This window comes from Leucoraja erinacea, chromosome 29, assembly GCF_028641065.1.
Source record: "Leucoraja erinacea ecotype New England chromosome 29, Leri_hhj_1, whole genome shotgun sequence".
NCBI lineage: Eukaryota > Metazoa > Chordata > Chondrichthyes > Rajiformes > Rajidae > Leucoraja > Leucoraja erinaceus.
The window spans coordinates 4,994,222-5,017,380 of record NC_073405.1 but is presented as its reverse complement, the minus strand read 5'-3'; the positions used below and the strand labels follow the sequence as shown (position 1 = coordinate 5,017,380).

Below are 23,159 nucleotides of genomic sequence, written 5' to 3'. Positions count from 1 at the left end.
TTAAACCATGTTTATCATATCATCCCAACTGGGAGGGTCAGGAAATCCACCCGGACTGGGAATTTGTCATCAATCCAGTTGGATTTAAGCCTCTCTTCTTTTCAACCCCCCCCCCCCCCATGTCTGCTGCTCACCAGCAGACTTGGTGAAAATTAGATTAGGTTCAGTTCAGAGATACAGCACGGAAACAGGCCCTTCGGCCCACCGGGTCCGCGCCGACCAGCGATCCCCACACTTACACTGTCCTACACACACACACTAGGGACAATTTCCAATTATACCAAGCCAATTAACCTACAAACCTGGACGTCTTTGGAGTGTGGGAGGAAACCGGAGCACCCGGAGAAAACCCACGCGGTCACGGGGAGAACGTGCAAATTCCGCACAGGCAGCACCAATAGATGGGATCGAACCCGGGTCTCTGGCAACTCTGCCGCTGCGCCACCGTGTCGCCCCTCTAAGATGCTGGGATGGAACTGATCTGGATGATCCCTGGTGAAGGAGCATTCTCCTGCCTGGCCTCAATTACCCTGCCTGGCCTCAAATCCCCTGCCTGGCCTCAATTCCCCAATCTAACAACAAACCGGCTGTCCTGGCCTGCAACGACTCTTCCTCACCAGCTCTCAGGGTGGGATGTACGAGCTCAGAGAGGATATGTCTCCTCACTTGCCTTTGGACTTTACAGATACAGTGCGGAAACAGGCCGTTCGGCCCACCGGGTCCGTGCCGTCCAGCTAGTGCCCTCGTGCCCTTCAGAGGTGGAAACACCAAATCTTTACCAGGCCTTGGTCTAAATAAGCTCAGAAATTCCCTCCCTAACCCCCCCCCCACCCACCGCTCTTAAGAGACTTTTACTTTAGACTTAAAACTGTGGAAACAGTTGGCACAGAAGTGTCTTTAGGGAAACGCACACCTCCAGATTCAGGGACAGTTTCTTCCTAGCTGTTATCAGGCAACTGAACCATCCTACCGCCAATAGGCCTGACCTACCCTCTACCTCATTGGAGACCTTCGGACTATCTTTAATCGGACTTTACCTTGCACTAAATGTAATTCCCTTTATCCTGTATCTGTCCACTGTGGACAGCTTGATTGTTATCATGTATAGTTGTTCCACTGACTCTTGAAGCACGCAACAAGAAGCTTTTCACTGTACCTCGGTGCACGTGACAATTATAAACTAAACTGGACACCTATATGAGTCAGGACCTTTCAGACATTTTTGGTTTGTTGCTGGCTGCCATGACAACAATGATAGGCCATGAATATACTCCACCAATTAGTTGATGTTGAAGATTCCCTGTATCTCATATGTTGGAGTCATGGTGCGGAAACAGGCCCTTCGGCCCAACTTGCCCCGACTGGCCAACTTGTCCCAGCCCCACCTGTCCATATCCCTCCAAACCGGTCCTATCCATGTACCTGTCTGACTGTTTCCCAAACGTTGGGATAGTCCCAGCCTCAACTACCTCCTCTGGCAGCCCGTACCGTACACCCCACCACCCTTTGTGTGTTAAAATGTTACCTCCTTCAGATTCCTATTAAATCTTTTCCCCTTCACCTTGAACCTATGTCCTCTGGTCCTCGATTCCCCTACTCTGTCTGTCCCTTGTTATTCTGGCCAGAGTGCCAGGAAGAATCACGAATAAACGGTTAGGAACGTCGATCGTAAGAGGCCACTTACCTTGGGAATGACAATCTTCTGTTTCAAACCTTTATTTTTCCTGTTGAGATACCAAAGGATTTTCGATTTTTTTTAACGTATTTTTTTTTTAGCGAGCGTTCGTCATGGCGAAGGTTAGTCCAATCAGCAAGCAGTGTCAGGCAGGCGCGTAGAGGCAGCAAGCAGCATGCGGATAGGCTGAAACCGGCGGCTGGGGGGTCAGAGGTCAGGTGGGATGCCCACGGCAACGACTGAGTGACCGAGGGCCTTCAAAGTTGAGGTGGGGCCATTGGGAGGTGTACGTGACAAGTGGACATAAAGTGCCGGAGTAACTCAGCGGGACAGGCAGCATCTCTGGAGAGAAGGAACGGGGCGAGACCCTCTCCTTCTGGATCTCCCTCTCTCCTGACTCAGTCTGAAGAAGAGTCTCCACCCGAAACGTCAACCATTTCTCCTCTCCAGTGATGCAGCCCGTCCCATCCCCCGCTGAGTTACCTCAGTATTTTGTGTTCAAACCAGCATCTGCAGTTCCTTCCTGCACATAAGGTCATAAGTGACAGGAGCAGAATTAGGCCATTCGGCCCATCAAGTCTACTCTGCCATTCAATCATGGCTGATCTATCTCTCCCTCCAAACCCCATTCTCCTGCACATTACAAGTGGCCTGGCTCTGGGTCACCTCTTCAGGAATCCCCGCACTCTTGGACGGCCATTGTCATTCCACCCCCCTTTCGGGGCGTGACCACCAGACTCGGAGACCCCCTGCCCTCTGCCCTCTGCCCTCGTGGCAATAATTACCCTAAACCCACCAATACGTCCTCACCCCTAGACCTGCCACCCTCTCTTCATTCCCAGCCATAACCTGGCTTCCCTCTCCTCCTCCTGCCCAATCTCCTCTGCACCCCTCCCCACATTCTCACCTACAACTATCTCCCACTCAAACCATTCCACCCCCCCCCTCTCAGATTGACTGGTTGACTGTAAGGTACAGCATGGAAACAGGCCCTTCAGCCCATCAAATCTATGTCATCCCACTTTCTCCTCCTGACAAGGCGGCCATCTTACAGGGCCAATTAACCTACAAACCCGCAGGTCCTTGGTTTGGGAGGAGGGAGGAAACCGTGGCAACCCATGCAGTCGCAGGGAGAACGTGCAAGCTCTAATGCAGACAGTACCCGAGGTTAGGATCGAACCTGTGTCTCTGGCTCCGTGAGGCGGCGACTCTATCCGCTGCGCCACTGTGGATCCCCCTCCCCTCAGTTTCCCCGCCCATTGCCCCAACCATTATGGTGGAGGGGGGTGCCGTTTCGTTTGGCCAAGTGGGATAAGGAGGAGCGGAGCTTCGAGCAGCCAGAGCAGGGCTTGGTTCTACCCACTGCATCGTGGTGCCTCCCGCCACAGCATAGACCTCCCCCCCCCTCCTCCCCCCCTCAGGAAACGCACCCAAGGGCAAGGAGGCTGGCGGGCTGGCGTGGCGTGGCGCAGCTCGAAGCAAACTCACGCATAGTGGCCCGGGGGTCTCTCGAGGCGTCTCAGTGGTTTGAGGTGGTCGTGAGGGCTGTCAGGGTATTGGGCCCATCCTCGGATACTGTTCATCACCTGGGCATGCAAGTCACTAGCAAACCATTCCGGGGGGGGGGGGGGGGGGGAGAGATGGAGAGAGGAGAGGTGAGGATGAGAGAGGGACCAATCACCAAACAAAAAGTGCACAGAAATATCCACCACAGCGACAGATTGTCCCATTGCAAATGCGACCACCAGCAGTTCACAAACATCCCAACAGCACCCGGCCCCACCGGTTTGGTTCAGCTTTCAGTTTAGAGATACAGTTTAGAGGTCACCAACACTGTCGTAAATGCACTGGGGACAATTTTGCAATTTCTACTGAAGCTAGTTTACCGACAAAGCTGCACGTCTTTGGAGCGCGGGAGGAAACCGGAGCACCCGGTGGAAACCCGCGGGGACAACGTGCAAACTCCGCAAAGGCAGCAGTCGGGATCGAAACCGGCTGTAAGGCAGCGACTCTACCGCTGCGCCACCGTTGCCGCCCACTAAATGGTCTCGTGGCTCAGATAGCAGGGTAACGGCCCAGCAGAGGTCGTAGGTACAAACACCAAACGCACGTCAATAAACCTCCTGCGTTTTCCAATGTAAGTTGACACAATGCGATCCAAACCAGTGTCCGCTCTACCATTCAATCCTGGCTGATCTATCTCTTCCTCTCAACCCCATCCTTCTCCATTCTCTCCACCACCCCCGACACCCGTACAAATCAGGCATCTGCCAATCTCTGCCTTAAAAATATCCACTGACTTGGCCCCTGTGGCAATGAGTTCCACAGATTCACCAGCCTCTGAATAAAGAAATTCCTCCTCATCTCCTTTCTAAAGATACGTCCTTTTATTCTGGGGCTGTGCCCTCTGGTCCGAGACTCTCCCACCAGTGGAAACATCCTCTCCACATCCACTCTATTCAGGCCTTTCACCATCCGGTAAGTTTCAATGCCTCATCCTTCTAAACTCCAGCGAGCACAGGCCCAGTGCCGTCAAACGCTCACCATACATACGTTAACCCGGGATCATTCTTGTAATCCTTCTCTGGACTCTCTCCAACAACAGCACATCCTTCCTCGGATATGGGGCCCAAAGCTGCTCACAGTGCTCTAAATGCAGTCTGAGCAACGCCTTATAAAGTTTCAACAATGCATCCCTGTCTTTTTTTTTAAATATTCTAGCGAGTCAAAAATTCCCTTCAGGTACAAGTCTGGGTCATGATGGAACTCCGACCCATCCCTTCCCCACTCAACTCTGGGGAGGAATCGCCCCACACACAAAATATAATGTAATCAACTCCACATTTCTTGGTTAATCTATTAATGGAAAACCCTAATTCATTCAACATTAGTGTGTCAGAATGTTAAGGCACTGAGATGGGCAACCCTTTGGCTGGGAGGGGATTCTGCGGACTGGACTTTACCACTGGCCCGAGGCATCCTCACCACAGCCCATGCTTGCCATTTCCAACGTTACTCACCTCAGCCCTTGAATCCACGGAAGCACCAGGCAAAGAGAAAATCCAAAGGTGTGAAATTCCATCTCATTGAAACATAGGAAAAAATAGGTGCAGGAGGAGGCCATTCGGCCCTTCGAGCCAGCACCGCCATTCATTGCGATCATGGCTGATCGTCCCCAATCAATAAACCGTGCCTGCCTTCTCCCCGTATCCCTCGATCCCACTAGCCCCTAGAGCTCTATCTAACTCTCTCTTAAATCCATCCAGTGACTTGGTCTCCACTGCCCTCTGTGGCAGGGAATTCCATAAATTCACAACTCTCTGGGTGAAAAAGTTTTTCTCACCTCAGTCTTAAATGGCCTCCCCTTTATTCTAAGACTGTGTGGCCCCTGGTTCTGGACTCGCCCAACATTGGGAACATTGTTCCTGCATCTAGCTTGTCCAGTCCTTTTCTAATTTTATATGTTTCTATAAGGTCCCCCCCACCTCATCCTTCTAATCTCCTTTCCCCAGGAGGTGACAGCACTGCAGTGAACTGAACCTCGAGAAGATACTAGTTCTCCCAACCCCTCTCACTACCTTCTCCAGCTTCCCCCTTGATCTCAAACCTTCCCGAGGTACCAAGTTGTGCCCCCCCCCTCCCCCCCCCCTCAACCCCCTGAAGATACCTAGACCAGGTCAACGTGGACCTATCTGGAGATGATGAGGACCACCATTGGTCAAGCACTTGGCCATTGTCGGCCAATTTGACCTGTGCCAAAGGTCGTATGTGTTCCAAAGTCCACACAGAATCCCATGGGATTGGACATAAACAGTAACAAAGGCGGCTGCTATGGTGCAGACCCACCACCGTGAGGGTCTCTGGAATACAAGGACTAGACGTGGCCTTAATGATGGAGGGGCCACAATGCCGTACGTTATCTTTGAAACACACCAGGGTCGTATTAAAAGCTTAATAGGTCAAGTCCAGAGGAATGTGTGTAAGGGGTGGGTTGTCATTCATAAGGCACAGGTGCAGAATTAGGCCATTTCTGGCCCGTCGAGTCTACTCCGCCATTCAATCACGGCTGATCTATCTTTCCCTCTCTACCCGCCTTCTCCACCACAACGCCTGACACCCGCGCTAATCAAGAATCTGTCATAAAAACACCCATTGTCTTGGCCTCCGCAGATGCCCGTGGCAATGAATTAATTCCAGGAATAAACCTCGTGCTCTGAAAATTGCAGCCAAGGTCTTTAAAATGTTTTTAAAAAAGGATTGAATACTGCGGAAAGAATGGGATTAAGGTGGGGGGGGGGGCAGCCGTGACCCTTGTCCTCCAGAAGGGCTTGGGGTGCCCTGGGTCGGTCGGTGCCTCCGCTGAAGAGCAGGAGCTGCCTCTTACTTACTTCTTGCCGCTGCCAAGGGCAAAGATGTCTTCAAAGGATTCAACACTGAAATCTTCACAAGAACTTTCAAATGAGAGATCGAGAACAGATCTGCTGTAGAAACACACAGGCACACGAGGGGGGAACTGAGCACAAGCCATCTTTAGCGATCGCACTAGTCCCTCTTACCCGTTGCATGCAAAGAAAAACACACACACACACACACAAGGTGGCCTCAGTAGAAAACCCACTGGCTCGAGAAAAGTCACACAGTTCACCAAGTGCTGGAGTAACACAGCGGGCCAGGCAGAAAATGGATAGGTGACGTTTATCTTTAGGCTTGACAGATACAGCGCGGAAACTGGCCCATTCTTGGCCCACCGAGTCCGCGCCGACCAGCGACCACCCCGTACACTAGCACCATCCAACACACACGCACACACACACACACACACACACACACACACACAGACACACACACACACACACAGACACACACACGCACACACGCACACACACACACACACACACAGACACACACACACACACACACACACGGCACAATTTACAATTTTTACTGAAGCCAATTAACCTACAAACCTGTCACGGCTTTGGGGAGTGGGAGGAAACCGAAGGGAAACCAGGCGGTCACAGGGAGATCGTGCAAACTCCACGCGGACAGCACCCGTAGTCAGGATCGAACCTGGGTCTCTGGCGCTGTAAGGCAGCAACTCAACCGGTGCGCCATCGGGCTGAAGAAGGGTTTCCGACCCGAAACGCCACCCATTCATGTCTTCCAGAGACGCCGCCTGACCCGCTAAGTTACTCCAGCACTTTGTGTGTTTTTTTTTTTCCGTTGGTAAACCAGCATCTGCAGTTCTTTGCTTCTCCACATGTTTCACCGGCAGTTTTTTGACGACAAGCATTGCGGGGGAAGTAACATCAATGCAATGGTGCCAACAGTTACATAACTGATCCGCAGCCAAAATAAAACTCCTTTCCTCAAGGGCACAGAATTACAGACGCATCATTTCTCTGGAATCACCTCGAGTCACCTGTGGACCCAAGAGTCCAATCATGGAGTAGCAATCCAGATGGATGTTTGTGAGTTCAAATCCCACCGGCCCGGTTTAGGAAGGCAAACATTTACAGAATTACAATATTAAAATGGCAATGAAATTACCATATTAATGGATAAAACCAACTAGTTCATTTGTGTCCTTCAGAGATGGAAACTTTATATCTTTACTAGACCTTGGTCTAAATAGGCTCAGGAATTCCCTTCCTAACCCTCCTCCCTCTGGTCTTGAGAGCTCAGAAAACTTCTGATTAGGACTTTAAACCTTCCAAACAGGCCCTTCGGGTCCATGCCGACCAGCACTCACCGCGTACACAAGCACTATCCCACACAGTCGGGACAATTTACAAAAGCCAATTAACCTACAAACCTGTACGTACAAACTCCATACAGACAGCACCCGTAGTCAGGATCGAACCGGGATCTCTGGCGCGGTAAGGCAGCAACTCTACCGCAGCACCACTGTGCCAAGCTTCAGGTCGACATCTTAATGGGGGCCCTTAAATAGGCTCGGTGACAAACATTTTCCATCACTTTTCTAGGAGGTTGGTGAGGTTTTGTTTTCCTGGATTACGTGTAGTTCTGGTCCCAGATCAGTAAGATGGGCACTGCCTTCTGAAGTGGTGGGTCAACATGTAGTAGGTGCCCTCCTAGGTCAGCTGGGGCTCAGAGAAGCTATGGCAGCAATTAGAGTCATAGTGTCGCAGAGTCGTAGAGCACGGAAACAGGCCCTTCGGCCCAACTTGTCCATGCTGATCCCGGCCACCGTTTACCTGCGTTTGGCCCGCGCACCCCTCCAATCCTTTCCTCCCCAACTATTTCCTATGGCAGGTCGTTCCAGAGAAGGCCATTGAGAGCATACTAACATACTGTGTATGCGTGTGGTACACCAGCTGCACAGCGGCTCAGAGGAAAGCGCTCCAGAGGGCCATTGACAACGCCCAGAGGATTGTCGGCTGCCCTCTCCTTACCATGAAGGACTTACACAGTTCCCGCTGCACCAAAAAATCCCAGAATATCATAAAGGACATTTCCCACCCCGGACACTCCCTGTTTGAACTGTTGCCGTCAGGCAGACGGTACAGATCTACAAGGACAAGGACAAATAGACTAAAAAACAGTTTTTACCCCACTGCTATAAAAGCACTAAATGTAGCCGCCAAGGAACGCAGGGGCGATACAGACTAAGGGACTGTGGTAACGGTGAAATCGACAGAAGGATGGAGGGTTGGGTGTGTATGCGTGCTTTGTCCGTGATATTTATTTAGTTGTTTATCTTTATTATTTTACCGTGTATGTATCGTTAGCTTTAGAAATGTTTGAATGCTGCACTGACTGGCTGACATTTTAAATGTCGTTGTACATGGTCCATGTTACAATGACAATAAAGAAACTATTCTATATTCTATTCTATTCTAAACATTGGAGCAAAATTAGGCCATTCGGCCCATCGAGTCTGCTCCACCATTCGGTCGTGGCTGGGTAGGAAGGAACTTCACTTGCTGGTTTCAACGGAAGATAGACACAAAAAGCTGGAGTGACCCAGCGGGACAGGCAGCATCCCCGGAGAGAAGGAATGGGTGACGTTTCGGGTCGAGACCCTTCTTCGTTTCGAAGAAGGGTCTCGACCCGAAACGTCACCCATTCGAAGAAGGGTCTCGACCCGAAACGTCACCCATTCCTTCTCTCCAGGGATGCCGCCTGTCCCGCTGGGTCACTCCAGCTTTTTGTGCCTATATTCGATCGTGGCTGATCTACATTTCATTTCTGCCCTATTCTCCTCGTTGGCTTTGACACCCTTACTAATCAAGAACCTATCAATCTCTGCATTAAAAATACCCAGTGAATAAATATCCCCACCACCCACGGCGTGAACAAGTCACCCCTCGGCTCCCATTAAATCTTCTCAATCCCATCTCAATTTAAACCTGTCGCTTGGGCTCTTAAGGTCAAGTTCAAGTTCAAGTGAGTTTATTGTCATGTGTCCCTGTATAGGACAATGAAAGTCTTGCTTTGCTTCAGCACACAGAACATAGTAGGCACTTACTACAAAACAGATCAGTGTGTCCATGTACCATAATATAAATATATACACACATGAATTCCCCAACCCCGAGTAAAAGACTGTGCACTCACTCTATTTGTTCCCCTCGTGTTTTTACACATCTCCTTAAGATCACCCCTCCGCCTCTTGCGATCCAAGGAATAAAATCCTCGCCTTCCCAACTTTTCCCCATAACTCAGACACCTCGAGTGCTGGTGACATGCCCTCTCCCATCAGGCAGGATGCACAGAAGTGCGAAATCGCACACCTCCAGGTTCAGAGACAGTTTCTTCCCAGCTGTTATCAGGCAACTGAGCCACCCTACCACCAACTAGAGAGCGGTCCTGAGCTACTATCTATCATGTTGGACAACCATGGACTATCTTTAATCAGACTTTGCCTCGCACTATTCCCGTTACCATATATCTCTACACTGTGGACGGCTCGATTGTAATACATAGATACATAGAAACTAGGTGCAGGAGTAGGCCATTCGGCCCTTCGAGCCTGCACCACCATTCAATATGATCATGGCTGATCATCCAACTCAGTATCCCGTACCTGCCTTCTCTCCATACCCCCTGATCCCTTTAGCCACAAGGGCCACATCTAACTCCCTCTTAAATATAGCCAATGAACTGGCCTCAACTACCTTCTGTGGCAGAGAGTTCCAGAGAATCACCGCTCTCTGTGTGAAAAATGTTTTTCTCATCTCGGTCTTAAAGGATTTCCCCCTTATCCTTAAGCTGTGACCCCTTGTCCTGGACTTCCCCAACATCGGGAACAATCTTCCTGCATCTAGCCTGTCCAACCCCTTAAGAATTTTGTACGTTTCTATAAGATCCCCCCTCAATCTCCTAAATTCTAGCGAGTGCAAGCCGAGTCTATCCAGTCTTTCTTCATATGAAAGTCCTGACATCCCAGAAATCAGTCTGGTTAATCATGTATTATATTTCTGCTGACTTGTTAGCGCGCAACAAAGGCTTTTCACTGCACCTCGGTAGATGTGTCAATAAACTAAACACCTCTATAAGATCATCCCTCAGCCTCTTGTGCTCTGAGGAATAAAACCCTAGGCTGTCCAACCTTTCGCTATCACTTAGGCCCTCTTGTCCTGGCAACATCTTCTCTGCACCCACTTATAGAAACGTACAAAATTCTTAAGGGGTTGGACATGCTAGATGCAGGAAGATTGTTCCCGATGTTGGGGAAGTCCAGGACAAGGGGGTCACAGTTTAAGGATAAGGAGGAAATCTTTTAGGACCGAGATGAGAAAAACATTTTTTACACAGAGAGTGATGAATCTGTGGAATTCTCTGCCACAGAAGGTAGTTGAGGCCACAGTTCATTGGCTATATTTAAGAGGGAGTTAGATGTGGCCTTTGCGGCTAAAGAGATCAGGGGGTATGGAGAGAAGTCAGGTACGGGATACTGAGTTGGATGATCAGCCATGATCATATTGAATGGCGGTGCTGGCTCGAAGGGCCGAATGGCCTCTACTCCTGCACCTATTTTCTATGTTTCTTTCCAGCCAAATGCCATCCTTCAAATTAATGAAGAGAGTGTACGGAGAGAAAGAATGGGAGAGGTCTCACGCCGAGAAGGGTCTCGACCCGAAAAGTCACCCATTACTGCCTGTCCCACGGAGTTACTCCAGCATTTTGTGTCTATCTATCTATCTTTCCCACAGAATACACAGCGGTGCTGCAGTAGTGTGGCCTGCCACCAGAGGGAGATTCTCAGTGGACTCCAGCACTGGGGAGGTTGGCTCGACACCAGCTGTGTAAAGCCATGCCGAGCACACACACCCCAATCATGAGCCTATCTTTCCAGACGGGTGTACTTAAAATACTTGAGCGCAAAATCATCGGGCAAAATGCATACATACAAACCCTCCCTTCCATCTCCCCTTCAGGCTGCCTCGGCAAGACCACCAGCATAATCAAGGACCTCCTGACACCCCCTCTTCTCCCCTCAGGCAAGGGGTACACAGAAGTGTGAAAACGCCCACCTCCAGATTCAGAGTGGAATTCTCCACCTCAGAGGGCGGTGGAGGCAGGTTCTCTGGATGCTTTCAAGAGGGAGCTAGATAGGGTTCTGAAAAATAGCGGAGTCAGGGGATATGGGGAGAAGGCAGGGTTGGGGATGATCAGCCATGAATGGCGGTGCTGGCTCGAAGGGCCAAATGGCCTACTCCTGCACCAATTGTCTATTGTCTATTGCCAGAGACAGTTTCTTCCCAGCTGTTATCCCAGCAGGCAACCGAACCACCCTACCAACAACTAGAGAGAGGTCCTGAGCTACCATCTACCTCATTGGAGACCCTCGGACTATTTTAAATCTGTCTTTACTGGACTTTATCTTGTACTGAACGCTATTCCCTTCATCCTGTATCTGTGCACGGTGGACAAGTTGATTGTAATCATGTGTAGTCATTCCGCTGACAGCACACAACAAAAAAAATACCTTCACCATACCTCAGTACACGTGACAATAAACTAAACTGAATAAGGCTAAACTAAGTTGAATTATAAACTGAACTAACCTAAGATACATTAAGCTAAGTTAAACTAAACGATGCTAAACTAAGCTAAACTGGGCCAAACTTAGCTACGATACACTAAGGTAAACTAAGCTAAACTGGGCCAAACTTAGCTACGATACACTAAGGTAAACTAAGCTAAACTGGGCCAAACTTAGCTAAGATAACCTAAATTAAAACTAAAATTAAACTAGCTCCATCCACTAATCACATCAAAGTCAAAGTTCTCAAGGCTGATCCTCAAACCGTAGCATTTTCTTTACTGATGGTAAACTTCTTGCGGTGAAATTAAAGATCGCAGCCCTAGCTGTTTGTGCACTGCTCATCTGAACGCCAGCCATGTTTGGGGATAAAGCATCCCGATGAGTCATTGCCACAACCACCACTTCTAACCCAACCCAAAGCAGCGAAAGGAGAGAAGAAAAAGCCTGGCATTTAAACACACAACTTTCAATGATAACCGTGAAACCGCTGAATTCTTGCAAAAAAAAAATAAAAAAATCCCCATCTGGTTTGCGAAATGTTCTTGTGAGGGGGAACATCTGCCATCCTTACATCCAGTCTGGCTCACACAGGCCTCCCGACCCACCAAACCTTAGACTTCAGAGATGGAAACAGCGTGGAAACAGGCCCTTCGGCCCACCGAGTCCGTGCCGACCAGCGACCAGCCCCTTACACCAGCACCATCCTACACACCAGGGACTATTTACTATTAACAGAAGCCAATTAACCTACAAACCCGCACGTCTTTGGATTGTGGAGAGAAACCCGGAGCACCCGGGGAAAACCCACGCGGCCACGGGGAGCGAACTCCGTAAAGGCAGCGCCCGTGGTCAGGATCGAACGCGGGTTTGTGGCGCTGTGAGGCAGCAACTCAACTCACTTCATGGCCACTCAGGGATGGAGGACAAAGGCCAACAATGTCCACATTGTTCCGATAAATAAATAGATTAAATTATCCCTTCCCCACGGGCCCTGCCCACACCCTAAGATAGTCCCCCTCGATATCAGTGGAACTGTTGCTCGTGTCCAAATGATCCCGCTGTTATCTCTGTCACATTACGTGGACTAGTCATTGATGTTGGCGCAGTGCTTGGCTTTGCTCAGCCCAACCGCGAGGGTTAAACCCCGCGCCCGTCCACAATCCAGGCAACATGCCCGGCAATCCTTACCGGTACACCTTCTCTATCGGAGTGCTTGGCCACTGCATCTCACTCAGGGGGACACGGGGCCCAGTGTGTATTAACCCTGTGAAGGAAGGGATGAGCATTAATGCACGTTTATACACTGCGCAGATTCCAAAAGCCGAGATGCTGAGAGATTTTCGCGTGGCTGAGATCAGCCGTGATCACATTGAATGGCGGTGCTGGCTCATAGAAACATAGAAATTAGGTGCAGGAGTAGGCCATTCGGCCCTTCACCGCCATTCAATATGATCATGGCTGTTTATCCAACTCAGTATCCCGTACCTGCCGTCTCTCCATACCCTCTGATCCCCTTGGCCACAAGGGCCACATCTAACTCCCTCTTAAATATAGCCAATGAACTGGCCTCAACTACCCTCTGTGGCAGAGAGTTCCAGAGATTCACCACTCTCTATGTGAAAAAAGTTCTCCTCATCTCGGTTTTAAAGGATTTCCCCCTTATCCTTAAGCTGTGACCCCTTGTCCTGGAAAAGGGACAAGGCTCGAAGGACCAAATGGCCTACTCCTGCACCTATTGTCTATTTGGGAGGTTTCCGAGCGCTGATCCACTCCCCCCACTCCCTCGCATTATAGTTGCGCCCTCTAGCATTTAGTTTAGTTTGGTGATACAGCACGGAAACAGTGCCCAGCGAGTCCACACCCACCAGCGATCCCCGCACATTAACACGATCCTACACACACACTAGGGACAATTTATACCTACAAACCTGTACATCTTTGGAGTGTGGGAGGGAAGCGAAGATCTCGGAGAAAACCCGCGCGGTTACGGGGAGAACGTACAAACTCCGTACAGACAGCGCCCGTAGTCGGGATCGAACCCGGGACTCCGGCGCTGCAAGCGCTGTAAAGGGCCTGTACCACTTTCACGACCTCTGCTGAGTTTGCCCTCGACTCATACTCGCAACATGGTCGTCACGAGGTCGTAGGAGGTCGTAGGTAGGTGGTAGGTGGGTCGTGATGCAGGTCGTAGGTACTCGTGGCATCAAGTAGGGCGCTATCAGTCTGAAGAGGGGTTTTGGCCCGAAACGTTGCCTACTTCCTTCGCTCCATAGATGCTGCTGCACCCGCTGAGTTTCTCCAGCATTTTTGTCTACCTTCGATTTTCCAGCATCTGCACTTCCTTCTTAAACAAAGTAGGTCGGGGCATTTTTTCAACATGATGAAAAATGGCCACGAGTGAAAAAGGTTGTGAATTAGGTTGTGAAGGTGGGACAGGCCCTTTAGGCAGCAACTCTACCGCTGCGCCATACTGGGGATAAAGGCTCTGACTGCCAGCCCTATCTGTGCCTCTCGTCATTCTATCAGGTCTCCTCTCAAGCTCTGACATTCCAGAGAAAACAAACCAAGTTTACCCAACCTCTAGCTGCAGCCAAGACCCTCTGATCCAGGCAGTTTTCTGATAAACCCCTGCATCCTCTCCAAAGACCCCCCATTCTTCCGGTAACGGGATGACCTGAACCCCAAGCACAGCCTGACCAAAGCCTGATAGTGCTGCATCATTCCCAAAAGATTCCCAATACCCAGACCATAATATACTCAAGGAAGACACAAAATGCTGGTGAAACTCAGCGGGACAGGCAGCATCTCTGGATAAAAAGGAATAGTCGAGACCCTTCTTCAGACTGAGAGTCGGGGGAGAGGGAAACTGGAGGTATCAAAAGGTACAGAGCAAATCTGAGCAGGCACGGACGACCCAAGAAAGGTGGAGCTCACAATGGTCCATTGTTGGCAGTGGAAGAGGTGATGTAGAAGGGATGCGAACAGTGGATCTAGCAGGATGACCAGGGTGGGGGAGGGGCGGGGGAGAGAGAGAGAGAGAGAGAGAGAGAGAGAGAGAGAGAGAGAGAGAGAGAGAGAGAGAGGAGAGGAGAGAGAGAGAGAGAGAGGGGGAATGCCAGGGTTACTTGAAACTAGAGAAATCAATATTCCCAACGCTGGAGATAGACACAAAATGCTGGAGTAACTCAGCGGGACGGGCAGCATCTCTGGAGAGAAGGCTGGGCTGTGAGCTGCCCACGCGAAATATCAGGTGCTGTTATATTCTCGTGTTGCCAACGGCAAGTAATTGCCAAAACCCTTTCCGCACGGCCCACCCTCAACCCGCCATCTTCTCGCGCCCCCCCCCCCCCCGAGTGCGTGCGTGTACCCTTTGCGGTTTTCTTTGCCCTCTGGCGAGCCGCCTGGTTGAAGGCAGCTGTGGCTCGGATGGCAGCGCGGAGGGTGGCCCACCGGAAGACGGCCACGGGATCCATCCCGATCAGCTCGCGGATGAAAGCGCTGTCGCTGCCCCTCAGGAGCGCCACGATGTCCGGACGCATGTAATCAGTGTTCTTCTCCCGGAAATCCTGGGGATTGGGGAAAGATGTCAACACTGGAGGCAGGAGGGGAGTTGAGGGGATGGGAATTGTCCGGGGGAGGGGGGGGGGGGGGGTTTCGGGGCTCGGTGGGGGGGGGGGGGGCTCAGGAGGGGATATAAATAAAGCGTATTGAGAATTAAGAATAAGGGGTCGGCCATTTAGGAATGAGATGAGGAAAATCTTTTTCACCCAGAGAGTTGTGAATCTGTGGAATTCTCTGCCACAGAAGGCAGTGGAGGCCAATTCACTGGATGTTTTCATGAGAGGGTTAGATTTAGCTCTTGGGGCTAATGGAATCAAGGGATATTGGGAGAAAGCAGGAACGGGGCACTGATTTTGGATGATCAGCCACGATGATATTGAATGGTGGTGCTGGCTCGAAGGGCTGAATGGCCTCGTCCTGCACCTATTTTCTATAAAGAGCTAGGCTTGGAACAGAGGTTAAATATGAGAGTGAACGGGAGTGGGGGGAGGAGGGGGGCAAGGGTAAAGCAGAGGAGGGAGGGGTGGCACGAGGGACTTTGTCTAAGGAACCATTGAGCTACAATGCTGACAACTATAATCTACACTGAATCTTCCCCAGTTGGATGTGAAGTATTATATGGTCCGATTCGACGGCATGCAAAACAAACCTGTTCAGTTTGGTGGTACACATGACAATGAGGAGTTCACAAGCGATAGGAGCAGAATTGGGCCATTCGGCCCATCAAGTCTCGTCAACCCCATTCTCCTGCCCCTTCTCCCCGTAATCCCCGACACCCGTACTAATCAATAATCTGTTCATCGCCACCTTAAAAATACCCAATGACTTGGCCTCCACTGCCAGGGGGGAGGGGCGGCACGAGGGAGCAAAGGTCAGGAGGTGGTGGGAGAAGGGTGAAAGGGCAAAGGTGAAGGGGCAAAGGGGATAGTTGTGCCGGGGAAGGATGAAGGGGTGGTGGGGAGAGGAGGAGTGAGGGGGGAAACGGTGGGGGAAGGGTGAAGGAGAAAAAGTCAGGGGTTAGCAGGGGGTTGAAGGGCGAAAGGGGACTTTGAAGTTGAATTATGCTTTTAGCATGTATGACCAGATGTGGTCGTGAACAAGGCAGGTATTAAATGACCAGGTGTGGCGTAATATTAGTACAGTCATGTTGGATAGTATAGGTGGCCAGCACAGGGGAGGTGGGCCGAAGGGCCTGCGTCTATGATGTACACCTCTGACAATGAGTTGCTTCCCAACAAAGAAAGAACATTTCTCAAGTTAGACACGAAATGCTGGAGTAAGTCAACGGGACAGGCAGCATCTCTGGTGAGAAGGAATGGGCGATGTTCCGGGTCGAGACCCTACTTCAGACATTTCCCAAGTTTGTGGGTCGAGGGATTGGGGAACGTGGCGGTGTGGGGGGGGGGCGTGAGGGGGGCGTTGCTCAAACCTTGATCTGGTACTTGACTCTGCCGGCAAAATGCTGGATGATGAAGGCCGGCTCCATCACGGGCGTGCCCACAAAGTAGCAGCTGTCCTCGTGCTGTTGCTTCAGCTTGGCCAGCAACGTCTGGTTAGTGGCGTGCGGGAAGCTGCGGGCGGAGAGGGGAGCGCAGCGGTCAGGGTGGCGTACACACACACACACGGGGACACGGACACGAGGACACACACACACACACACACGGACACGAGGACACACACACACGGGGACACACACACACACACGGGGACACACACACACACGGACACATGGACACGAGGACAGTGGACACACACACACGGGTAGTCTAGTACAGTGTGGACACACAGGGTAGTCTATTATATACACACACACACACACACACGGGGATATAGTGTAGTCTAGTATAGTGTAGAGGACACACACACACACACGGGGTTAGTGTGTACGGATAGTATAGTGTAGACACACAGTGTAGTCTAGTATATAGTGTAGACACAGAGAGAGAGAGACACACACACACACACACGGTTAGTGGACACACACACACGGGGACACGGACACGAGGACACACACACATACACGGGGACACACACATGGGGACACACACACACGGGGACACGGACACGGACACACACACACACACACGGTTATAGTGTAGTCTAGTGTACGGACACGAGGACACACACACACGGGGACACGGAGTCTAGTATAGTGAGGACACACACACACACACGGGGACATACACGCACGCACGGAGACATACACGCACACGGGGACACACACGCACACACTCATATGAACACACGGACACACATACACACACACGGACACACACACACACACACACACACACCTCACACGCACACACACACACACACACACACACACACACACACGGACACACACACACACACACATACACACCCCCCTACACCACCGCCCCTCCCTGGCCACCACGTACTTGCTTTCCTCGTCCAGTAGGTGGAACAGTCCGGTCGGCTTCTTGCTGATGAGGTTGATGCAGCCCACGTTGTCAATGTAGGCGATGTTATGCCAGCTGATGCCCTCACTCTGATACTCCTCCTGCACAAACCCAGAGCCAGGCCCTGGTCAGCCTGGTCGCTGCCCGCAACAGTGACCAAACCCCCATGTCCCACCACCCCTGCCCCAATCGCCCCTCCCCCCACAACCCCCCCCCCCCCCCCCCAGGGGGTCAGGACCAAGCAGGGTGGGACATCGACCAGGAACAGTGCAGCCCAATGGAATATTGACCTACAGAAGGACTTCATTGTCCAAGTCCACGGATCCCTGAAGATGGCAGCAGGGGGGAGATAAGGTTCAGAAGGCTTCGAATGGGATATTTGCCCTCGTTAGGCAGGGTGGCGCAGCGGTAGGGTTGTTGCTGTGCAGCACCAGAGACCCGGGTTCGGTCCTGGCTGCTGTCGGTGCTGTCTGTACGGAGTTTGCACGTTCTCCCTGTGATCGCGTGGGTTGTGTCCGGGTGCTCCGGTTCCCTCCCTCACTGGTTTGTGGGTTAATTGGCTTTGGTGAGATGGGGGGGGGGGGGGGGGGGAAGATGTAGGGGGGGGGGGGGGAGGATGGTGGGGGGGATCGGGCTAAGGTGTTGTCCCTTACCTGCTCCAGTTTGAAGATGTGCTGATTGAAGTAGTACTGAAGCTGCTCATTAGCATAATTTATGCAAAACTGCTCAAAACTGTTGTTTGGAAAATCCTCAAAAACCGAAAATATCCAAAACTCCGATCGACAAGCACTGGGAAATGGGAGGGGGGGGGGGGGGGGGTGGATGCAGGTGAGTGGAGTGTGGAAACAGGGAGGGGGGGGGGGGGGGAAGGAAGGAGGAAGGGTGGGAGGGGGAGGGGAGGGGGGGGGGAAGGAAGAAGGCAAAGAGCAAAAACAGGCTCGGATCAAGAGAAAAAAACAATACGACATCACCCCCCCCCCACCGCTCTCCCTCCCTGCACCCCCCTCCCTACCACCTCCCCACCCACTCAGCCTGACTGTTCCAGGCAGTTTGGCGACACTGCAGAAACTGAATGGATGAACGATTGTATAATACTGTCATGTGTGGCAGTAATAGTCACAGCAATAGTCTTTGTTTTGCATATCCAGGGTATGCAAAGAGTCACCATACTAAGGGCGGCGACATAGTTACAAGTATCCCATTTTAACACAAACCATTCACAACACATTCCATTTGTGGTCCCCCCCACCCCCCCACAGCACTGTCCCACAGAAGTCACCCAGAGAGGCGTCACAGTCTTCCCAGGGCGGCCAGCTCTCTGCTCCGCCCCACAGCTTGGAGCCTGGCCAAGGTTCAGAGGCACAGAATCTTCACAGGGATGTGGGCCAAACGGGACTGGCTGAGATGGGGGCATCTTGGTCGGCACGGACGAGTTGGGCCGAAGGGCCTGTTTTCCGTGCCGTGATTCCCTGACACAGAACATGTAGAATTTGTAGCAGGAGCCAGTGTGGCCCATCTTTCCACACGACCAAGGCTGGCCATAATACCACAGAGACACTCTCCCCCTCCCCCCCTTACCTAGGACGCAAAACCCTGGAGTAACTCAGCGGGTCAGGCCGAGATAGACACGTCTTGATTAGTGCGTGCGTGTGTCAGAGGTTATGGGGAGAAGGCAGGAGAATGGGCGTTAGGCGGGAGAGATAGATCAGCCATGAATGAATGGCGGAGTAGACTTGAGGGGCCGAATGGCCTAATTCTACTCCTATCACTTATGACCTTATAAGACGTTGCCTGACCCGCTGAGTTACTCCAGCGGTGTCTGTCCAAGAAGTGATCCACCTGCTCCTCGGATGCATTCAGAGACTTTACTTCCAGACTTAAATATCCAAACCCTGAGACTCCATGCTTTCCAAGGTGGTGCCCAACACAGGCAACTATGTGTGTGCTGGCCACAGGAGCAGATCTACACTCACATATTACATTCGCTCCACACTATTAAATCTCTACCCCCACAGCAATATTTCTTACGATCTTCTGAAACGCCGCTCAGATCTGCCCACACTTCGACTCCCAGCACCAGAAGAGAATATGCATCGATTGGGCTTACTGGCTTTACTAAATTGTACTAAACGTTATTCCCTTATTATGTATCTGTACACCGTGAATAACTCTTTCTTTGTTACTTTTTAGTTTTAGAAACCCAGCACGAAAACAGGCCCTTCGTTCCACCGAGTCCACACCGACCAGCGATCCCAGCACATTAACACTATCCTACACCCACTAGGGACAATTTTTACATTTACCGGAGCAATTAACCTACAGATCTGCACGTCTTTGGAGTGTGGGAGGAAACCGAAGATCTCGGAGAAAACCCACGCAGGTCACGGGGAGAAACGTACAAACTCCGCACAGACAGCACCCGTAGTCAGGATCGAACCCGGGTCTCCGGCGCTGCGTTCGCTGTAAGGCAGCAACTCTACCGCTGTACGCGCCACCGTGACCGGCAATGTAATCATGTATTGGTTGACTGGTACCTCGATACACGTGACAATACACTACAATGAGCTAAACCGATCTGAGTTATTGCAGGATCACCTAGCTGCCCAGAACAATGAGGCTGAGCCTATTAATTTTTAATTAATTCAATAATAAGTTTATTATTAAACCAATTAAAAAATAAACTTATTAATATGTTTATCAATAATAATACGTATTAAAAATTTATGAATCATTTCATGAATTTATTCATCTAATTTATATTCTAATCTAAATGGGTTTATTAATCTAATTTTATTTAGTTTAGTTTAGAAATACAGGGCAGAAATAGGCCCTTCGGCCCGACGAGTCCGTGCCAACCAGTGGCCACCCCGTAAACTAACACTATCCTACACACACTGGGGACGATGTATTGTTGGTAGAGGCCAAATTAACCTGCAAACCTTGTACGTCTTTGGAGTGTGGGAGGAAACCGGAGCACCCGGAGAAAACCGGAGAGAACGTGCAAACTCCGCACAGACAGCACCCAAGTGAAACCAAGTCTCTGGCGCTGCAAGGCTGAGCAACTCTCCCACTGCTCCACCAGGCTGCCCCAGGTTCTTGACCCCCCTCCCCCTCCCCCTCCCCCAACAAGGAGAGATATCTGGTTGCAAAGCTGGGTACTTCAAAGGGAACTAAGGACTGGCCGTGTAACAGAGGAAGCCACTTAGCGCAGCAAGCTTGCTTCATCATGCAAGGCTGATCAGTATCTAGACTTCACTGAGCTGCTTTGCTCCCATTACAAGCCTAACTCAATCAGACACAATCGAGCTGAACTGATACACATCTAATCCTCTCTCAGCTTCAACAGCTCTCCGGCAGTCAGTGTTTCAGCCTCAGCTGTCCCCTGCCTCTCCAAGGCTGGCTTCCTTCCGCACCTCCGCTCCGGGCCACAGTGAGCAAACCTCTCCATTGGCCCCATCAGTGTATTTCAACCTTCTCAGTCACTCAGTCTTCTGAGCTCAAGTGACGTTGCTTTAACTCGTTCAGTGTCTTGTGTAGAATCTGCACACACCCCCCCCCCCAGACTCTCACCTCCTAGTGTGGAGTGCAAAGATCGGAACATCGACTCCATCTACACCTCACGTTGACTCGGAAAAATAGCCAACATATAAGATTGTTAAGGGCTTGGACACACTAGAGGCAGGAAACATGTTCCCGATGTTGGGGGAGTCCAGAACCAGGGGCCACACACAGTTTAAGAATAAGGAGTAAGCCATTTAGAACGGAGACGAGGAAACACTTTTTCTCACAGAGAGTGGTGAGTCTGTGGAATTCTCTGCCACAGAGGGCGGTGGAGGCCAGTTCTCTGGATGCTTTCAAGAGAGAGCTCTTAAAAATAGCAGAGTCAGGGGATATGGGGAGAAGGCAGGAACGGGGTACTGATTGTGGATGATCAGCCATGATCACATTGAATGGCGGTGCTGGCTCGAAGGGCCGAATGGCCTACTCCTGCACCTATTGTCTATTGTCTTTTAACACACTCGAAGGCTTTTCCCCCACCCCTGTCATTCCATCTTCTCCCCGTTTCTGCCCTGCAGAAGGTACAGAGGCTTGAATCTAGAGCCCAGCACTAGATTCAGGAACGGCTTCTTCCACTCTGTTATTGGGCTTCTGAAAGACTCTTCCATAAGTGAGGGCCCTGTCTGATTCACTTCTACCCCATTGAGGTACTGTCGGTGGAACTGATGTGTGGGCTTTCTCCGGGTGCTCTGGTTTCCTCCCACATCCCAAAGACGTGCCAGTTTGTAGGTTTATTGGCCCTAGTGCATAAGGCGTGGATGTGAAACTGGGGCAACGTATGAACTAGCGTGTGAACGGGCGATCGCTGGTCGGCGCGGACTCGGTGGGCCGAAGGGCCTGTTTCCGCGCTGTATCTCTAAATTCAACTAGACCTGGCAGCTGCAGGGAGACTGCTGGAGGTGGCTTGTTTACCATGACGGACTCCTCCATGTCCTTCTTGTTGAGGAGAGCATGATTTATCCGTAGAACAATCCAATCGAAAAGTGCCGTGTAGAGGGACTTGGCCATGGAGTTTCGAGTGGTCACAGCCTGTGGGAAAAACAAGTGGCAATAACTCAGTGCCCGACACAGTGAGTGAGGCAGGACTCTGCCCACATCGGATGCTGTTGGGTGGTTCTCAGTAAAACAGTCATTCAAGGGAAGGTTACACAAAAAAGCTGGAGAAACTCAGCGGGTGCAGCAGCATCTATGGAGCGAAGGAAATAGGCAACGTTTCGGGCCGAAACCCTTCTTCAGTCATTCAAGGGATGTGGGCCTCACAGGTTGAGCCACCATTTAACTGCCCATCCCGTTCTGATGTTATTGTATATCAAGCAAGGAAAGACTTTTCACTGTTTCTCAATGCGTCAATAATTCCTCGTATGTTGCAAAACATCCTTGGCGAATAAAATCTGATTCTGATTCTGATAATAAACCAACATGGTGATATTTTTCAAAATCCATTAGGACATGGGAGCAGGTATATAAAAAACAGGGATGCAATGCTGAGGCTCTTTAAGGCCGCTGGTCAGGCCGCATTTGGAGTACCGAGAACATATTTGGGCCCCATATCTGAGGAAGGATGTGCTGGCTCTGGAGAGGGACCTGAAGAGGTTTACAAGAGAAGATTCCAGGAATGAGTGGGTTAACATATGATGAGCGTTTGACGGCACTGGGCCTGTACTCGATGGAGTTTAGAAGGTCGGGGGGGGGGAACCTCATTGAAACTTACAGAATAATGAAAGGCACAGATAAGAGTGGATGTGGAAAGGACGTATTCCACTGGTGGGAGAGTCTAGGACCAGAGGTCACAGCCTCAGAATTAAAGGGCGACCAGAGGAACTTCTTTAGTCAGATGGGTCGTCAAAGTTTGGAACTCATTGCCACAGAGGGCGACGGAGGCCAAGTCAGTGGATATTTTTAAGGCAGAGATTGGCAAATTATTGAT

At 50.9% G+C, this 23,159-nt stretch overlaps 1 protein-coding gene across 1 annotated transcript in view; it reads right to left on the bottom strand.

Annotated features, from left to right (window-relative positions):
• Positions 1–23,159, bottom strand: part of LOC129711044 (unconventional myosin-IXb-like) — a 124,091-nt gene that overhangs the window by 46,415 nt on the left and 54,517 nt on the right. Inside the window, 9 exon segments of the mRNA XM_055658394.1 lie at positions 1,685–1,724; positions 3,164–3,277; positions 12,879–12,954; positions 15,058–15,256; positions 16,681–16,822; positions 17,654–17,775; positions 18,328–18,429; positions 18,431–18,463; positions 22,145–22,261. Of these exon segments, the coding sequence (XP_055514369.1) occupies positions 1,685–1,724; positions 3,164–3,277; positions 12,879–12,954; positions 15,058–15,256; positions 16,681–16,822; positions 17,654–17,775; positions 18,328–18,429; positions 18,431–18,463; positions 22,145–22,261 (945 nt within the window).